Genomic DNA, 20,871 nt, shown 5'->3' with positions numbered 1-20,871 from the left:
CTGTCTGTGCTGGTTTTATAATTACGTAAAAATGAGTCACTGTCCCAGCTTAAAGAACATCTATTAAAATGTTTTTTTTCTCACAGATGTCACGCTGCAGAACATCAAACTGCTGCGTGTTCAAAGTTTTTCAGAAAAGTTGTGTTTTACAAAAATAAGAACATTATAATTATTAAAGTGTATCTTACACTCTTAACGCCAGAGCTGCTGACGCTGTTTCTTGTGTAACTGTCTTTTTAAATGTGTCATTGTCCATGTCTCACCACAGGACGTCCTGTGGATTACACCATTAAACTGATCATATCTTTTTTTTTAGATTTAAGCAGAAGTAAAGGTGTAATTTTATTAAATGACATAGACACGTTTCCCTTTAAACCAACTCCTTTATGAACCATCTCTGACTCATGAGACTTAGAAGTGTTTGAGTCACACCACAGAACGTTTTAGCATTTTTTTTCTGCTAAAATACAAAGAAATTAAACAGGACTTTATTCTAAAACTACATATAATTGATAGAATACATATTTGTGCACAGTTAAGTTGCATTTTGGAGGAAGAAATCATTATTTAGAAAGTAATTTAAAGTGATAATGTCAAAAAATGGGCGTCACGTCAAGTCCCCCTTTACAGCCGCTCAGAATAAACGTTATTCCATTGTCCAAATATAAAAAAGTAGATTTATATTTGGATAATATATAACAGACTCCAGGCAGGCGGAAATATCCTGGAAAAGCACGTTACAAATCCGACAGTGGGGATATAAGCCACAGCCAGTCCACAAGAACCTCATACAACATCATATTTAAAAAACTTCAAGGAACTTTTACTTTTTCTATATATTTTTTTTTTTTTGAAGAAAGGTTAATACAAGTTAACTTTGGTTTCCAGCTCTCTAGAACTATATACTGTAAAAATCGTGGCAGTTTGAAGCTGTTGAGTTAAAACAGTAGAGCAGCCATAAAAAGCCAAAAATGAATACGACACAGAAATGTAACTTTTTTTTGTTTTTGTTATAGCAGCCAGAAGAAACAATGTAGTTACAGTGTGATTCGGTAGGACAGATGGGGTACAGTTAAAACGTGAAGTGGTACCTCTAAATAAATAGATCTGTAATGCTATGACTATCCTAATCTGTTATAAATATGATTATGCATATTCTTTCAAGACCTTTCATTCATGCAAAGAAATCATAAAAATCTTCTGAAACCATTTTGAACACAACACAAACATGGATCGAGGACGCGAACAGAACAGGGGGATGTGTCAGGTTCGCACATGGGACAAAATGGCCGCTCCGAAAGCCCAAACTGTGCTGCAGCCTCGGCGGACTTCCACTTGTCAACGACTGTCTTTGTCAGAGTGGAGCCATCGCAGCTAAAACGGCGTCCAGACTACACCTGCCCCCAAAACTGCGAGAGGAACAGAGGTAGCGAGCCAAAAAAAAAAGAACTTGACAGCGAGTAGTAGCGCTGGGTGATTATTTGGGAATAATTTAGCAAGAGAGTGTTGACTTCGCCTGAGGAATGCTGATATTTGCAAGGCCTGGCTCCCTTTATTTTTGGGGATAAATGTTTTTTCTCCACCTCGACCGTTCGCCGTTTTGTGCTGCGCTCAACAGTTCTCTCTGGATATTCATCAGCGTGTGACATTTTTCCCCTGGCTTCCACCTCCGGGATGTTGTGTTTTTGTCTCTTCTTCTTCCAGTCTGTGTGCAAAAAGATCCGTTCGCTTAAGTCACCTGCTCCAGACCGTTTCATTAAGGTGTTTGCGTCGTCTCCTCGGGGTTTATGCTGCGCCCAAAAGTCCAGAGTTTTGGAAAGCAGATAATAGTGTTGTCACGAAACTTAAATTTTTTAAGTTGATACCAAGGAAATGCACCACAATGATAATAATAATCAGTCTTTTTTTTTAAACAAAAATATGAAATGCGCTATACCACTAACTAACAGTTTATTTTAAGTTTTTTTTGTTGTTTATTATTATTATTTATGGTCAACTGCGGCAGGGAAAAAATAAATCACGCTTTTTCCTCCATACTGATTTTAATTTTCGATGCGATTTAGTTCAGTCTTATCAAAAACATAATAAAAATTGGTCTTAGTATTGACTTCATGAACATAAACAATACAATTTTAACACAAAAAATGCATTTCTGAGTATAAGTCGCACTGGAGTGTAAGTCGCACCAGCCAAAAAAATGCATAATAACGAAGAAAAACAACATATTTCACATATAAGTCGCATCTGAGTATAAGTCGCACCCCGAAACTATGAAAAAAAGTGTGACTTATACTCCGGAAAATACGGTAATATATATTTCCGCCATAGTCTGAACTCCAACCCACGTGCTCTCGATTCAAAAACCTTAAACATATCGTCGACTGATTCACGATATCACGATCTTTTTCGATATATTTCCCAGCCCTATCGTCAGCTGTAACTTTCTTTCTAACCTAACGACGGCTTTAAACTTCAAAAAATATCTTTAGTTTCTTGAAATGGTAAAGAACAAGCTTGTTTTCCTTCTTTTTTTTCTTAAATCACAAAGTTCAGTGACCGACTTCTGCTTGAGTTTTGAGTCGCCTTTTCCCAGTTTTAATCTTTACGTCCTGGGTTTTAATTGAAATTTCACTACGACCCAATAAAATAATCGATTAAGACCACGTGAGAACCATTTGACGCGCAATATTTAAAAACTTAAATAGTCAACATACATCTTAACACACCACGTTTCATCTGTTTTCCAAAAAAAGGATGATTTGAGCTTATTTTGTCTTTATTTTGTAAACTGGGATGGACTCTGCGCACACACGTGGATGGAAGAAGCGTTTTAAAGAACCACTGCAGTTCAAACGGGGTCCGACTCAACCGGGGTTTCCTTTTGCCCCGCCACCGCCATCGCCATCGCCATCCTTTTCACCGACTGCCCCTCTCGCGAGCCCTGTCCGCACATGCAACGAAGACACGAAAAAACTCATGCTGGGACTAGATACAGATCAGGAAATGAAAAATAAAACAAATAAAGACGCATGCCAGTGATCCGTCCTGTTCTGCGTCCGTCCCCGCTCTTCTCTCTGCCCCAGTTTTTGATTTGTTTTCGTGGAGAAGAACGAGAAGTCTTTGAAGAGGGTGAAGGTCGTCTTGCAGGGTCAGGAGAAGTTTGAAAAGATAAAACAAGAGGCACCAGGAAACGTTGTAGTAGTAGTAGTAGTAGTAGTAGTTGCAGTAGTAGTAGTAGAAGGATGATGGCGTAGCAATCGGGGAAAAAGGATGCGTTCTTCACTTCTGCGACAAGTACGCGCCGATGGTCAGGCTCGCCGCTCCGATAGCAGCTAATCCGAACACGGTTTTGATGGACGGCCAAGAGCAGGAGAAGACCGAGTCCCTCTGGCGATCGTACAGCTCCACAAAGGCTTCCTGGAAGAAAAACAAACAAAAAAACATATGAATAATCCAAAAATGTCAAATATCTGATAATGAATCTGATGTTCTTTCTGTCCAAACGTGTAAATTACTCCCAGAAAATGTAAAAGAAAAAAGAAAAATGATTAATAACTTGCTCGCTAACATCCGTACCGTGCACAGAACAGTACGTTGTTGTTATCGTTCCTTTCATATTATGTTCGCCACCTCGACTTTATTACATTTAAATTACATTAAACAAACAAACACGTGGCTAATATTTCATGACGGTTTTTAAATTCACAATTAGATCCGCCATTACTTTCGCCTCCAGCTTTCGGATATCGACACAAATTGAATAAGAATGTTAAAAAAAACAAAACAATAAAACTAAAAAAAAAAAAACAGCTGGATGATTTACAGCTAAACTCATGTAATACAAAGAATCCGTTTTATCTTTATTAGTGCGGACAGGAAGTTGTAAATATGTACGCACAGTGTGAGTGACACAAGTGAAGTACTGCAGTGTCCCACAGTGTTACGCAGAACAATAGTACTTTTTATGGCCGTCGGGTGTACGCTTACAGCTGTAGCAATACTCTCCCTACGCATTGTGGTAATGTCGAAACTCCGCAACAATGGCAGAACTTAGGCAATGTGAAATGTTAGAAGCAGAGAGGCAGTGTGGGATTGTAAATGATAATAAAGAGAAAGATCACGGCTTAAAGTATCTGCTGGGCCTGGACGTATTTGGTTCATGAAAGAGTCACTGTTAGCGTCACTATTTCCTGTCCGGTTTTATCTCTGAGGTTTTTGCAGATTCAAGATAAAATAAGATAAGATAAGATCTGCCTTTATTAGTCCCACAGTGGGGAAATTCCAGTATTGCACCGCACAGTTAAAGAACAGAAGGAAAATGGTACGTGCAATAATACAAGATAATAGATAAATAGCTTAAAATAATAAAACAATAGACTTAAAAATAAACTAAAATAGACTCTAATATAACATCGTAAAGTGACTTGAGTATTGCACATAGGTGTGGTTCAATAAATATTTAAAGATGAGACAGTAGACAGGAAACTGCTAATGGACGATGTTAAAAACTACTACACTTCAGACAAATTTACATAAACGTCGGATCGCAGTGTGACTCTGAAGTGCTGTGTGTTTGCAATTTGTTTTCTTCCCGACAAAACCCACAATGTCGATGAAACGTTTAAAAAGGCGCCTATGAAGGTTTGAGCTTTGAGAGAGTTTAAACGAGAGAGAAATGTGAGAAAATGTTAACGCCTGTGTGAGAAAAGTGTATAAAGTGTGTGGTGAGGGGTTTTACAGCAAAAAACATAGAGAAGAATTGTAAAAAATAAAGCTGATACTTCGCCGATTTCGCTGATTGCGGGTTATTTTTAGAACGTGACCCCCGAGATAAACGAGGACCAGTGTATTTCACCAGAGAACACTTTTGCTAATGTTATAAAACAAGGCCACAAATGAACGTATTCTACATATAAATAATTGGGTCACCTTGATTTTAATTAATTTGAATTGTAATAGGTTGTTTATTTTGCATTTTCTGATTTTAATAAAAGTGACTGTAGTGAGCTAGTGAGCTGTGCAATATGTGAATTATGATCGTTTGAAACAGTTGTATGTTCTGGTTTAATCCTGATTTAGTCCTGGTTTAGTCCTGGTTTAGTCCTGGTTTAGTCTTGGTTTAGTCTTGGTTTAGTCTTGGTTTAGGCCTGGTTTAGGCCTGGTTTAGGCCTGGTTTAGCCCTGGTTTTTAGTCCTGGTTTAGTCCTGGTTTAGTCCTGGTTTAGATCTGGTTTAGTCCTGGTTTTTAGTCCTGGTTTAATCCTGGTTTAGTCCTGGTTTAGTCCTGGTTTAGCCCTGGTTTAGTCCTGGTTTAGCCCTGGTTTAGCTCTGGTTTAGTACTGGTTTAGCCCTGGTTTAGCCCTGGTTTAGCCCTGGTTTAGTCCTGGTTTAGTCCTGGTTTAGCCCTGGTTTAGTGATGATTTAGTCCTGGTTTAGCCCTGGTTTAGTCCTGGTTTAGTCCTGGTTTAGTCCATGTGAGTGGATCTCTCTTTCACTGTGGTTCTCCTTGAGGTTTCTCTTTTTCCCACTAGGTTTTTTGAGTGTTTTCTTGCCGAGACAGAGAGTCTAAGGACACTCAGACACTTAGAAACAGACAAGGATGAATCAACAGAAAACAAATGGAGAAGTGTCTTTCATTATTGCTGTTCTAACTTTCTGCTGGTTAAATCAATTCTCACGACTGCTACTGTGAATTTGGGCTTTACAAAAATAGATTGAACTTTACTGAACCCACAGGTTGGCGACACGGTTCCAGCTCCTACAGATGAATACTAGTGTTGTGTCCTTAGGCAAGACACTTAACCCCCGTCCCCCCCAGCGCCTGCGTACACCGGTGTATAAATGTGCGAGTCGTTCCTTGAAATAAAGAGCTCCGAGTGCCTTGAAGGTGGAAAAGCGCAATAAAAAACATGACTATTTTCCATTTATTACACTGTAACACAAATAAAACACAATCATAAGTCCAACGCCAAGACAATATTGATGATCTATGAACGTGATTTTAACGGATGACGCCTCATTATCAATCAGCGAGTAAGATTATCTGTCAGCTCGGCCTATTTAAATTCATCGAACACACTGCAGCATCCGTCAAAGCTGAAGGGAGGTTAGTTTGTCTCTTATTATGTCTCCATATTTCTATTTGGCTTGAAATGGTTGTTGAAAATAGACTGTGAATCCACCTGGATCGCTCGTTCTCACACGTCTCACATGCGAATAGCAGTAAAACAAACCCAAAAAAACATAGAAACCCAAAAGAATACACTGCTCTCGTCTTTCGTCAAGGTGCGAATAAAGAAGGAGCGAGCGAAAGTGTGTTCAGTGAATGTGACAGTTGTCTGGAGCGAGCAGACACAGACATCTGCTCGGCGACAGCGGGAACAGCTGGACCAGAAGAGGCTGAACCAAACTCCACAGTCTCACACAGAGAAACGCCGCAGCACTGTCGACAACCTCACTTTAAACACTCTTTCTGGGGGAAATTTGAAGGGCTACTCTTCAAACATCCACCCGCAGCTCCCCGTCCACTGTCTTTCCGTGGATTTTTCACGGTTTCGAATCGATCAGAAAATGCTTTTGCGCAGAGCTCTGGAATTGGATGTTATGATTTCAAATGGAGGGCAAAGACGTACAGCTATTTCTGATTCCCTTTTCAAATAGAAACTTCACAAATACATCTTTGACATTTGAGATTGATTAATGCCACCACTTTTCGCCTGGATATTAAAAAAAAATCACGTGGATAGTCCCAATGTTTACACCCTCGTAATTTCGAAATGTTAACCTGGCATTTGAATAGCTGGCATCGCAAAACTAGTTACTAACCGTTTTAACAGTTGTTTTTTTTTCATTTGGAAAGTCCCATTGGAAAGTTGGATGTGATGTACAATGTTTTTAGTGTTACGGGAACTGGAGCACCCTAGATAAACACAAGAACATGCAAACTCCACACAGGAAGACCCAACACAGTATGCTGATTGTGCAACAACAAACACGCCAACCAACCAGGCAAAAACATAACCCTGGAAAGGAAATTCAAAGCAGGACGGTAGGTGTGTTGTGTGTGGGCCTATAGGAAAAAATGATCAGTAAAAACTATCGAAAATATATTTAAAGTAAGAAGTAAGTCATGTATTAGGTCCAGAAAGAAGAGAAGCATTGGAAAAGACTGAAACTTACAAATTATATGCATGTTAGTGTACGTTTGTCAATGTTTTAACAATAACGTTAGCAGGTTTTATTCATAAAAAGCCCCAAATGCGATGACATATGACGATATTACATAAATAACTGCAGTTTTTGTGATTTACCCATCGCGCTCAATCATCAGGTCTGTTCAGATTCTTCTTTCAGACCAAGTTTTAGTTTGTTTTCATACCGAATGCTCACTTGCGGTGTTCCTCAGAGCGCTCACGTGCCGCTTTGACGTATATCTGGTCAGTCGGGCTGCAGATGGCGCTGTGATTCTGTCTCAACTGTAGGAAATCCACCCCAAAACCTGTTTAACTCTGCTGATCGGACACTTATAGCAACATTACTAGTGCACAGGTATGAAAACAAACTAAACCTCGCTCTGGATTAAAGAATCTATTCAAATAACCGCAATTAATCTTGAACCCATTTCCTCAAACTGTCACTCTTGTGTCAAGCTGACCACACTGGCTGTAACACTCTTTCAACAGAAATCCTTTGAAGCTCTGTACACAAAACCCGATCAAAGTACGCCGAACAATACCCGATTGTTACGTTATTACCGCCGTAGTGTCCTCCGTATTGACACTCCGGCTCCATACTGCGACTGTATTTCTGTGTACTCTGTATGTTTGCCTTCGACCTTGCGGCGCGTCACATTTGAAATACCCCCTTTCCATTCAGTGCACAAAGGCCCTAAAATGAGATTCCAAAAAGCAGCAAGGAGACAAATTTATTTCCTGTACCCGGCTCGCTTCCCGTCCCGTGGCAGCGCAGTGGGTGCCACAAAGGAAAGGATCAGCACTCGCCTCCCACTTTAGACCCTGTAGTGTGAAAAACCACCTGGCATCTCCTTTGTTGGTGCGAGGCTTTTAATTACACAGCTTAACCAGTGCTTGATATCTTCATTTTGGGACAGCTCGTTCATCAATAATCTCCCACACTCGAAGGGATTTGGCTATTAATTAGTGAACATGCTCCCCCAAGTCGAGAGGAATGTGGCGAATTGGCAAAAAAAAAAAAAACACACTCTTGGCTTGTTTTTTCCCCCACCTACTCCTGGAAAAAGCATTCAGCACTGCCCAACAAAACAGCATGGGAGGGTCCGCTAACAAGGCCTTGACAAAAATGACAAACTCGTGGCTGGGCAGATAGCGTGAGCGTTCGATGCTGGATCACGCTGGAAGGAAGGTTAGACTGACACGAGATAAATCAAAAGTAAAGTTAGCATCGCGATAACACGGGAAAACATTTATCTGAAGGCCAGGTGGGAGATTTTTGGTTCTATTTCTCACATTTTGGACTGAAGTATGAATTTAATAAGCAGTCATTTTGCCCCATTACGTTGAAAAACACGGCAGGGTTTTGATGGCTTACAGTAGGTGGTTACTTAGAGCAGCGTGATAGTATTCAATGGAAATCGTACGTTTTTAACCTTTCCAGCGACACGTAGTTAATCCCGACCAAAGTGGCTTATTGAGTTACTGTAAAATGCTATTTATTCATTAACCTTTATTTTAACCAGGGTAAAAAACATTGACTTTTTTAACCAAATGGACTGCAGCAACAGAAGAAGCAAACCAAAGTTGCTCTTATATTCAGAAATGACCACACGACTGCATTTGTTGTTGTATTATTCCAAAGTATTGTATAGATAGTTTGTTGTCTTATCACTTGCAGAAGGCGTAGTAAAATATGTAGTGTTCTATTTTTACTTTACCTTGTACTCTGTTATCTGAGAGCTATCTGCAGTGAGGTGGGTTTTACTCATACAAGGACAGTGACAGTAATAACTCCTGACTCAGACAGAGGTGAAGGGGGTGTCGGGTGGATATCATGAGACCGAGGTATGTGCGACAAACAAGATCCCGACTTTTAACACTAGTTTAGCCACTGCCGGTTTAAGTCTGAGTGTGTTAGCAAACAAACTTTCTCTGTACCGTGTTATTGATCTGTTTTTAAAGAACACATGATGCATTCTTGTGGTATTAATCCCCTTTTAAACAAGCTTTTTGGTTATTTTAGGATTAGGATTTCACATTTTCTGACTTAAAATACATTTGGAAAACAGACTTTTATTTTATATTTATGAGTTGGAGCGCCCTCTACTGTCAGCAATGGTCACGAACCGCCAGAAAATAAACAATTGAAGCCATTAGGAAACACAATTTGACAGCAGAATGAGTCCTTTGACGGTTTACGCTCTTAAAAACACAGATTTTTTACTTGTGACGCAACAATTTGAGCAAAATTCGACTATACTAATCCGTATTCTTTAAGGAAAGCATTTCAGAGCACGCACTATCAGACTATTTGCTATGTGTGTATTCGTACTCCGCCCAGCGCTGACATTTAACTAATGCATCAGATGGTTAAGTGGATCTGTAAATGCGCATTACATCTGTGAGTACATTTAACAACATGTGCACATTAGCAACAAGCGCCTAAAAATAACACCCAACCCACTGGCTAATTTCCCACAATAAAGACATCGCTGTGGCCAGTCTGTTCTTTATCATTATTTTTACCAATGCCTGGCACCGTAAAGCAGATCTACTCTGCAAAATGGACTTTTCAGAGATTTTGAACCACGTTATAGTTGTTTCTTCTTCTCATTTACCCTCAAAAATTTGTATCTGGAGTGACTCGTGCATGTTTAATCGCTTATTTTCAAGACGCAAAGCCGATCAACCCTCGTTTTCACCGCCACCGGCAAACGTCCACTGCTCCGTACTTACTTCGTTCTCTAATTTTATTGTCTTAATCGGTTTTACGAGTAAGATTCGGCAGTTTTGTGTAGTCTTTTCTGCAGCTATCCATCGCGAGAACTTCATGGCGACGCTATTTCCCATTTGACGCCACAGTTTTTAAGTCGTTTTAGATGAACATTGCGATTTAAAAAGTGCAAATTACAACATAACGATCCACGGGTGTCGTAGATTATAACTACAGAGCAGACACGAGCACAACACGTCTGCTCTGACAAAAAAAAAAGATCTTATCGTTTCTAATTAAAGCGGCTAAATGAGGCTCCCCAGAAAAAAAGCACATCTACTGCCAAAGACAGGCTAATGATTATTGTGTTTAACTCCCTGCACCGACCCCGTCCGCCAATGTTGTGACACTCAAACTACAACACACAGCAGCTGGCCGAGGAGAACTTTTTCAAACTTTACCATGTTGGCAAAAGGGACAAAACATCTGCATTCATCACAACTACAAAAGACTCCCTCTCCTGAAAGAAAAACTCGTCTTTGCCCCGCGGCTAACCATCTGCCGAGCGTCAGTAGCGACAGGTGTGCGTCAGGGAAATAAATTCTGGGCCAGGCCTCGCTACAGTATCCGTTTTTTGGATCAACAGGCTTTTAAAAGGTCACCGGCGCCAATACAGAAACCAGTAACCTCGCAGTAACAGAGAGCGTGCAGGTTCTCTCCAGGTTTACGCACTTGTCTCCATTTTACCGCGCACACGTGACAATGCCTCGGAGCTAGGATTTCTGGGAAGAACCGGCTCGCGGTCTCCCATGCGTGCTCCTAAAGTGTCATGGTTACTCTGTCCGGGAGATTCGCACATCATTTGCTTTTCCCACCAGCGGGATCGAGCCCCGTTCGCGACCCCTGGTTTGTTTTTCCAACACTTGGCTTGTTGCTTGGCGTCTTTCACGTCGGACACAAAGACATAGCTACACTTTCGTCTTCATGAATGCGACAGGAAATACCAACCGCTGGCTCATCCCGTTGGGTATCCCCTCTTCTATTGGGAGCGCTCTTGTGTGGTAGATAATGAGTCAAATTGTGCGCGCTGGATAGCCCTACTTAAACCCTCGAGCGGGGAAATGCTTTGGGACATCACAGTTGTGCAGTAGAGAGAGAGAGAGAGGAAGAACGCCTGCAAGACAAGGATGTGGGTTATAGTTCAACTTGTAATTAAGACCACTGTTGCGGTTTGGGCTTCTATATTTGCCCCATCCTCTCCTACCGCTCGGCTTATTTCCTAAGTGTTCACATAGCATCCCATAATATCCCGTAGATGACATCGCGGCCCCACTTTGATTTCATAATGAGCATCTCGGAGACTACAGTGAGCTAATTAAAGCCAAACAAAACTCCCTGTCTCGAAACCGCGGGGGAATAATACGGGATATAAAAAGTGCAAAGGCGGCGTTAACGTCTTTAGTAATTTATCTTTTGATTTGAGTAGCCACTTAAATGTGAATTTAGGGGATATTACTCTAAAGAATGGGATCCACAGGAACACGGGATATTTTTCTAAACCAATTTGGGAGGTAACCGAACACCGCAATGGCTTTGACTCTTGTGATGTTCTTTTAAATTAATATGAATGGGCAGAGTTGAAATCCTGCCTGGTGCTTCTTTCTCCTCGCTAATAATACCCATGTCATTTTTTTTTTTTTTTTGCATACTTACATCGCCTCCGTTATAAAGTATGTTCCCTGCCGTGACCCTGTTCTCGTGTGACCCCGCGGGAGCAGTGGACCCATCTCCGCATTGTGAAAACGTGACTGTAGGTTTAGCTTACGGTGGATGTTTTTTAGGGTTGATGGAGGAAACTGAAACTACCTGAGGGAAACGCACACACATCCAGACACGAGCAGCTTGCAAACTCATGTACAAACCACTTAGTAGAGTCGCTTTTTTTATCGTACGAGCACTAGAGCGTATGTTTATAGTGCCTCTGAGCCTGTAGATGTCCATTTTTCCTAATGAGATTGTGTTGTTTTCCTGGTCTTCCATGTCAGTCTTACAACAATCCATAGATTAATGTAATTTCAATCATCATCAGTCATTTTGTATTAATATGAAGTCATTAAAGGTCCTAAATTACCGTATTTTCTGGAGTATAGGTCGCACTTTTTTTTCGTAGTTTGGCCAGACGTGCGACTTAGGTGCAATTTAAAAGGTAAAATATGTTTTTTTTCTTCATTATTATACATTTGTTTAGCTGCTGTGACTTATACTCCAGTGCAACTTATACTCAGGTGCAATTTATCTGTGAAATATGTGATTTTTTTTCTTCGTTGTTATGCATTTTTTGGCTGGTGTGACTTATACTCTGGCAAATACGGTACACACAACATACATGACATATTAAAATACCTGGAGTCGTGTTTTGTTTCATTCACACACCTTTGAGTAACACTTTATTATTAGTCTGTAGCATCTCCAAAGCTCAAAATGCTCTGTTCCACCTTGTGATGTCATCAAGTGGTAATTTTTCAAGTTAACATCTACTTTTTTACCTTTATTCCAGTGGAGATTGGCAATTCTAGGAGCTGAAATCATCCAAATGATTCTAGTGAAGATGTGTGGAGTTTAAAAACACAGCGGAGCACTTCCTGTATTACCACACGATGACATCACAAGGTGGAAAAGAGTGTTTTCAGTTTGAGAGAAGAACGCGTAAATCTGCAGGGTTTGTGTGTTAAACATGTGTGAATGAAGCAAAACTCAACTCCAGGTCTGTTTGTGATGAGGAAACGTGACAAAAAAAATCAAAATCGAGAAACTATTTGCATTTTGGATTTCGGATTTGGAATAGTAATCATAATGTTCACGCTTATTTCATTTCGTTCGGTCCAAAAGTCTGCAGTGACTCGGTTCGGTACAACATCTCCAAACCTGTGCGACTTCCTTCTAGATAAAGTCACATTTCTAGCAGCTTTACACATCTCCCTAAAAAAAATAAAAAAACAAAAAAGTAGACAGTCAGTTCAGTTACAAGTGTTGACAATCTGACCATCACTTTCACCTCCGCTCAGTGTCCATCTTGCGTCTGGACTGTCATGCCCTGACCGCTCGTCCCGGGATGACAGAGGAGGGTATCGTGGGGACACTCATTACCTGTGAATGTCCCTATGTCAGCAGCACCGAGAAACAGACGCTATAGGACACAGAGCCCTTCAGCCATGACCCCACAATAATGCAATCACTGGAAACAACAACCGAGCCAGCACCCGCCCACAGGACAATAGACGCACAGCTCCACAATAGAATTTAAATGTGGAATCGATGGGACTCTTTTAGCAAAATGAATTTATACTAATGAAACGGCAATGTAAAAGGATTGGCTTTTTATTTTTTTATATGTTATATGTGAAATTACTTTGGGTTTTAATTGAATGACGTTTGAATTAAGAGCAGAAAACACAAGCTGACGTTGGATTTCTGTGCTTTTTTTAGTGGGAATTACATCGATATTCATTTTCAGGAAGTTGTTGTAACCTTAACCGTAATCACTCCTTTACCAAAACCCTCGCTAGATTTAAATTAACCCACATCTGAACTCTGAATGTCGTCGTTGATCTAATAATACGAATTTACATAATGGACCTGGCTTTTGTACCCAAGAGGAAAACATAATGTGATAATTCCCCTCCAACACAATAAAAAAACAACTTTAATTTCTATTCAGTGTTATAGAATACTTCCATTTACTGAAATCAAATATTAAACTTAAAATTCCCAGTAAATAATAAAATAAAATAAGAAAAATCCATCATTAAAACAGGCTCAAAACAGTTATTTTTAGCTGTGTGTATGACTAAAAGTTTTTTTATTCTGCATTTTTCCCATTTAATGTTGATTTTATGATGATTATTTGTGATTTTTTTATGTGTCAATTTGTTATATTGTGATTTTAAAACCGTTTTTATTCGGTAAAGCACTTTGAATTACCTTGTGTACGAATTGCGCAATACAAATGGACGTGTCTTGTGTTGCCATTTTACACAAATCATTGACGAACTCTTTGGACTTTTTGGAAAACAGAAGCTCCAGATCCACTGATTTATATTTGCGGTTAAAACTGGAGCGTTATTTGGGATCTGTGACAGTTCTTTTGGTTCATTTCGCTTCTCCGTGTCGCCTTTAAGTTGCTGTTTCCATATATTTTTTCAACTGAACGCTAAACGAGTTCCAATTCAATAAAAGCCTTTACAGTAATGGCTCTCGTTCATTTACATATTACATGGCTTTATATTCAAGGTCATGTTCACGTTCAGGTCTTGTGCACTTGTATTTTGAAATGCTTCACTGAAATCCCCGCACTGCGCCAGGTCTTATAAAAATCTAAATGAATTCCTACATCGAATCACGGGCTTTTAAAAGTCGGGCCGATCCAAAGCGCCATTAGCCCGTCCGATGAATGACAACAACGTCAGAAAAGTAGCAAACCCATTTTAATAGCGCATTCGCAATCGCTGTAACCCTAGAAAGCTCGACGGTAAAAACGGACGCGGATTTGACGTCGGGAATGCCATACCCCTAAAGGTTCATAAATATTCAAATGTGCGTCAGCGGCAGCAGCAGAGGCAGCGTTTGTGTGTTTACAGAACAGAGCTGTCTCCCATGGGAACGCAGTTAGCTTTCGACGCAATGAAACGCGATCGCCACTAAATCACCCGCGCTGCTCTTGACACGTGGGCTTCCTTTATTATCTGACTTATTCATTGTTCCCAAAATCGCTAAATAAGTGACTTTCTGGAGGCGCTATCGAGCTAAACTCTATTGAAGATCTCAAATTATGCTAAAGACGCCATTTTAAACAGCCTGTAAGATGTGTTCTAGGCCTGTCACGAAGTAAATACGGACAATAAACGATAATATTGAGACTAATTTATGGCACTGGCATGACACAAAAACCCAAGAGCAGATTTAACCCACAAAAACTACTGTAAATGTGCACAGTATTTTTAAAAATCATGAGCTGAAGTAAATAAAAAGTTCTTATTTTGTGTCTGTAATGAGTCAAAAAGCTTATTTATTCAAACTTTTACAGCTTAAATCTTATCATATATCCAAAAAATAACAAAATATTTCCCAGTACTGCAAAGAAAATGGACACATGATCAATATTAACCCCCCAAAATACTGTTCCATTGTTCATATACTGAACGATAAGTCGGTGTAGTAATTATCGTGGCAGGTTTACTGTGTACAACTTTCTGTTTGATGCTCTAAAGTACATTTTGTTGATGTTTACAAATGCTTCACTGCAACGAAGTGCAGTAAATAGAGCAAAATCTCATCCCAAGAAAGGTGTACAACTTCAGTACAACTATGCTGAGAATCTTTGCGATCAATAAACCCGAGAAACTCATTATCTGACGATTTACTCACAGCATTTGTACTGATGTGTGAATCGCGTTTTATCCATCGTTTAAGTGAGATAGAAAATCATGTACTGGCGAAAAGGTTTTTGAAATTAAGTGGTGGAATGTAACAAAGTAAAAGTTGTAAAGTACTGTACTTCAGGTGTCCTTACTTTACTTCAGTACACTTTAAATTGGCTACTTTATACCTTTACTTTACTACATTTGGCAGAAAGTATCTCTATTTTCTGCTCGACTATATTTTTGAACAGAACTGAAAAGTAAAAGTAGTTTTTTATTATTATTATTGTGTGAGACCTGCTGAAAAGGCTGAGAAGTTTTTTTTACACGTTCATAGTTTGAGTAAACAAGAAAAACAAACAAAAATGGATTAAAAATATAAATTCTGTATAAAATCTTTATCAAAATCAGTAAAGTTGACGCTTCATTAGATCTCAAACTCAAACTCACACACTTTCTCTTTTTACTCTTTAAGTACATTTTTAAACAGGTACTTTAACACTTTTACTTGAGTAGTTTTTTTATGTGATACTTTTACTTTTTTGCTCCGGTATCTGTACAAACTGTAGTACTTCTTTTCACCTCTATTGAAAATAAATCAAAAAGTATCATTTCCATCGAGAGCAGAGTTGTCTTGTGCAGAGTCCAGCCTCCTGACAGTGAAACTATAAAGATCACAAATCCCATAATGCCTCTTGGTGCTGGCCTCGCTGCATCGGTCACGTGACGCGGCAGCACCTTTCTTCTCGTCGATCCATTGATTTGTATTGAACAGCTTTGATCCCACATGAAATGAAGGACTGCTTGACCTTGCTGGTGTTTGCGCTCGTGCCACCGGCTTTAACGCATTCAGCCTCTGCCGCGCTGCCTGGTCCATCATTTATAACCACGGCACATCAAAGCGGGGGATAACTTTTATCTGTTTCACGATAAATACCACCAGTCTATTTCAATTCTAAAATAGAGGGGTGAAAACTTTCCTTTTTTTCAAGAATTAAATGTACTGTGCATCGGTCAGTGCTGTTACAAATGTGTTATAGTAATTATCGAGACGGGCTTAAATATATCAGCTTATAATTACTAAGAATAAACTGTTATTTTGGGGGTTAATATTTACCACTGGTGCTTTTTCACTGTTCTAGGTTGGATATTTGGGTTATTTTTCTGTATTGTAATGATATTTGATCAAAAAATCTTTGTCAGAATCTTTATTGTGTTGTATTTGTCTTGTTCTATGCTGTTTTTGCATGTTTTGTTTCATAAAATTGCACTTTATATCACCTTTGTACAGCACTTCGAGCCGCTGTGGTTGTTTTTAATGTGTTTTATAAATAAATTTGACCTGATTTGACTAAAAATGTTGGATGAATAAGTTCTATGACACATTTTTAGACGCAAACTAACTACAGAAGTGTTTCATATCAGCTGTTTATGTATTGCAGGAAGATTTACTACATATACAGTATTTGTTAGAGGGATAATCCTGCTTTGGGGCTGTTGTTTCAGTAGAACAAATTAGTTTTAATCATCTTTATTACTTCAGCAAGATATCACACTTCAGAATCTGTTATTGTGACTGTTACTAACATTTTACTATACCATTTTTACACCAGACAGTATGAAATAAAGAGTAAAATGTGCATTATATATTCTTCTTATTTTAAAATTGCACTTTGTAACTTGTCTGATAGTGTGGCCTGTTAGTATTTTGCCTGTATATTCCACTTTACGGCTTTAAACGTGTCTAATTTATTCACTTATAGCTGCTTTTATTGCTCAAAAATATCTCGAAAGATGCGCTTTTACTGTGAGTGGCATCGCCTCGCCACAGATCAGACCTGTAACTTAGCCAAGAGATGTCGTAATTGTGGGATATTCCAGGCAAAGATCTCCGTGGAGACATCCCTCTACCAGAAAAGTTACATAACGCACCTTTAAGCTATTCTTATTTACAAAAATCAAGCAGAAAAACGACTTATACGGGTGGAATGAAGTACTTTTCACCAACGCCGAGTCGCTCATTCATCCTGACCTTGAAACATATTTAGTTTGTTACAATTGGTCCCCTAAAAATCTCACACAATGGTGTCTCCAAATAGATTCAAAGCACTAAAAAGGGATGTCTGTGATGCTCCCATCCGGTGCTAAGCCGACAGGGAAGTGACACCAGGGCCAAGTAACACCACGGCTATAAATACGAGCGGTTTCATCTCCAGCTCCACTTTAGGGCTCCCCCCAATCTTATAAACCAGGGCCGCTCTGACTGTTTAAAAGGCCAGAAATGACGCGCTGTAGGATAGAAGAGAATGGAATAAGAGCCGTGAATCATCGGAAAACACTTAGGGGGCATCGTAGACGGAGTTAAAACCAATTCAAGTGGACTCCCGTTAAATATAAGATGTGAACTTTAAAGGTTTCTCCGTGGAAGAGTGATGTGTTTGTAGTTTGAAGTCAATCAGGACCAAAGTCCAGCCCAGGGGCCAGACGCAACACTGAGGATTTAAGATTGGGCGAGTGTGGAGAGCCGATACTCATGAGACTCATAGATCATGTGCGTCTATATGAGGTGTGTTCAGTTCAATGAGGAGCAGAGATGGTGGAGGTTTTTGACAAAGTTTTAAGCTCGACTGTTAAATGAGCAGGTGGAATAACTGTAAACACAAATTACCAACAGCGAGTCCGACTGTCCCTCCCACTGTCACATGGGAAAAACCTGACCTGAGTTGTGCAGTGCTAAAGGTGAAGCTGGAAAAAAAAAACTGGAAACTTTTTACAGTGTGACAGTCACATGACGATATAAACACGGAAAACCCAATGTGCTCTTTTACTTAAAAACACAGTCTGCTCCAGCTACGGCAGCCGTTCAAAACAAACACCAGGGTTCAGATTAGTTGTTGTTATCAAAATGGTACACACCCACAACAATAACACAAGAGGGAGATCCAATGAGATACACAGATACACTCAACTGTGGTGGAAGAAGTACTGTCTGCTGCTGCCCAATATTTTCTATAATCCATGTGACTTAAAAGGGTTTTGTGGCTCAATCAGTTGTAATCTTAAAGCCACAGAATGTACTAAAAGAAAAGCATGTTTTTTTTTTCAGTCTGGTTGTGTTTATTGCACAAAAAAACCCAAAAAAACATGTGTCCTTATTATGAGTGTGCTGTCCACAAACCTGAGTCTTATTTGTCCAGGACGAGGGCATCATCCTGCTTGTTTCCATGGAAATGTTTCTTTGGATATAATGCTCCAACGAACGCGTAAGGCTTAAATCTTATCTATTCGCACTGAATGTCCGGAAGTATGGTTTTAGTTTTCTATTTTCATGGATTCAAGCAGGTGACAAACCCATAGACTGTATAAAGAAGTGGATTAAGTGAGCATTCGACTCCAGTTAAATGAAGCTAATTGACGCTAGAGCAGTTATAGGGCGAATGTGGAGTCGAGTCACATATTTGGGATTCTGACCGTGAGTATCATAGCAACCAAAGAGCCAATCGGGACGCTAACGCTAATGGGAGCGACAACCACTGGGAAAGAAGGCGCCTGATTTATCTGTTATTAATGTTCATATCTTGATTTACAGACACAATAGCAACAATCAACACTTTAAGACCAAAATGACGAGTCTGACAGCAGCAGATATGGAGAGAGGGGTGATAGTTTTTCAGAAAGATAGATAGAAATGGAAGTGTGCTCATACTCAGTTACTATTTGGACCACGGCGTTCATTTATATAAACAATCTGTGAACATGCGACCTCCAGAACGATACACACTGTACCTTTTAAACACATTTTCACTGAGGGCCACATTAACAAAATGGCTGCTGTCAAAGGGCCAGATGTAAAAAAAATCTAACTACTTTTTAACTTGTTTATTAACTGTTTCTGTATTTATTACTTATTCAAGTTACAAATATTGTATATACGCATTTTCCTAGATGTAAAAATATGTCTGTGTAACTGCGTATCTCCTGATAAAATGACATTTTAAGACCATCATACCGTTTAATTTACCCTGTCGAGGGCCACATAAAATGATGTGGAGGGCCACATTTGACCCGCGGGCCTTGAGTTTGACACATGTGTTTTAAATCTACACCTTTAGTCATTCTATCCCAAATATAGTTTACAGAAAACAACAGTGTAAACACGTGCTGATGCTCTCTCATACTTTTGTAATACTTAAATATGAGCAGAATTTGTTTAAAATACATCCACAAAGCAAAACTTGAATAGAGCTAAAAAACCATGACACTGCTTTTCTTTCAACTTGGGCCCCGGAAAGAATGCAGTGTAGTGGTTTTCTAGTGAAGTCGCAGCACTCAACCTCTGCTCTGGATAAGCTTGACTGGCTGAGATTGGAACGGGCTGATAGAGGCCGTGGGAACCGGCAGATTCCCAGGTGGCCATTTTGCTTCTCCTGTGACAAGTCCAGCCTATGGGAGAGGCTCATTTCCTGTGACAGAGGCTGCATGCTGCTGTTGGCTTTAAAAGTAATATCCACTGACCCCTGAAGACCTTGAGACCACACAACCTCGGTCTCAAAATAGCCCCCCTAAACGGAAAACACTGTACACGGGATAATGAATAGACCACGAGGGGCCTCCTTTCTCTGCTTGTTTTAATGCCGTTTTCTTGACATCATGCATTCAAGCTTTCTGTGGGTTTCTGTCTTTTTTCACAATGGCCTTTGAGTCTCCAAGATTCCGTACGCTTAGTCACTTCCTGTGCAAGATTACATCACCGTCTGCTTCTTTATGCAAGAGCCAAGTATGGTTAAATCACAGACTGTGTAACGGGGTAACTAAGGAGAGACTCGCGGCTAGCCAAACATGTAGTACTAATGCCGCGGAGGAGCTACAGTTGGTCTGACAACTGTAGCTAAGGGATTTTTAAGTTTGTTTTGCGCACGTTTAATCTTAGCTACGAGTTTAAAGAACCGAGATAACACGTTGGGAGCTGACTGAAAGCTCAACGTAATGGCTTCTAATAAAGAGTTTGGACAAAGGAGAAAGTATCGTAACATCAAAGCGGGCGAGAGTCAGCGTGGTGAATGAAACATGTTAGCAACTCGATACTCGCCGTTTACGTGGTCCGGAATACAAGAGGCCGGGTTTCGTGTCCGAGCGGTATTGTTGATGTAAATGAGAGAGGCAAGGCTACAAGTTCAGAGCCGTAGGTAGAGCGCGGGATCTCTACGATAATGCGAGGGGAAAACAATCACGCATTTCAGACACGGCTCCCCCAGGAACTAGCTTTTGAAGTGAAGGAAGAATAGGAGTGAAAAGATTTCCAAGCCTATCTCATCTTCTGCTGTCATATTTGCATCATCAAATTTAAAAATAAGGAGTATCATACAGTATCGACTGAACTGGAAAGTAGTTTAAATTGTGTCACCAAATTTCCCTTGTGGTCAGTTGAAGGGAAAGAAGGAACAAAAGGAAAGTAATAATTTGATTTGCACAATCCAGTTTCGGAGTGTGAAATCAGATTAAAGTGTCTCTCACATTTTGGGTTTGGCTATGCTAGTTTAAGACATTTT

General features: G+C 39.9%; 1 protein-coding gene across 1 annotated transcript in view; it reads right to left on the bottom strand.

Moving 5' to 3' along the window:
* Window positions 1-520: 520 nt before the first annotated feature.
* Window positions 521-20,871, bottom strand: part of bcl2b (BCL2 apoptosis regulator b) — a 35,796-nt gene continuing 15,445 nt past the window's right edge. Inside the window, exon 2 of the mRNA XM_033982999.2 lies at window positions 521-3,417. Coding sequence (XP_033838890.1) covers window positions 3,280-3,417 — 138 coding nt within the window. The 3' untranslated portion in view covers window positions 521-3,279. The remainder of the gene's footprint in view (window positions 3,418-20,871) is intronic.

Source organism: Periophthalmus magnuspinnatus, chromosome 17, assembly GCF_009829125.3.
Source record: "Periophthalmus magnuspinnatus isolate fPerMag1 chromosome 17, fPerMag1.2.pri, whole genome shotgun sequence".
Classification (NCBI taxonomy): domain Eukaryota; kingdom Metazoa; phylum Chordata; class Actinopteri; order Gobiiformes; family Gobiidae; genus Periophthalmus; species Periophthalmus magnuspinnatus.
This window is presented reverse-complemented; position numbering and strand designations above follow the sequence as displayed.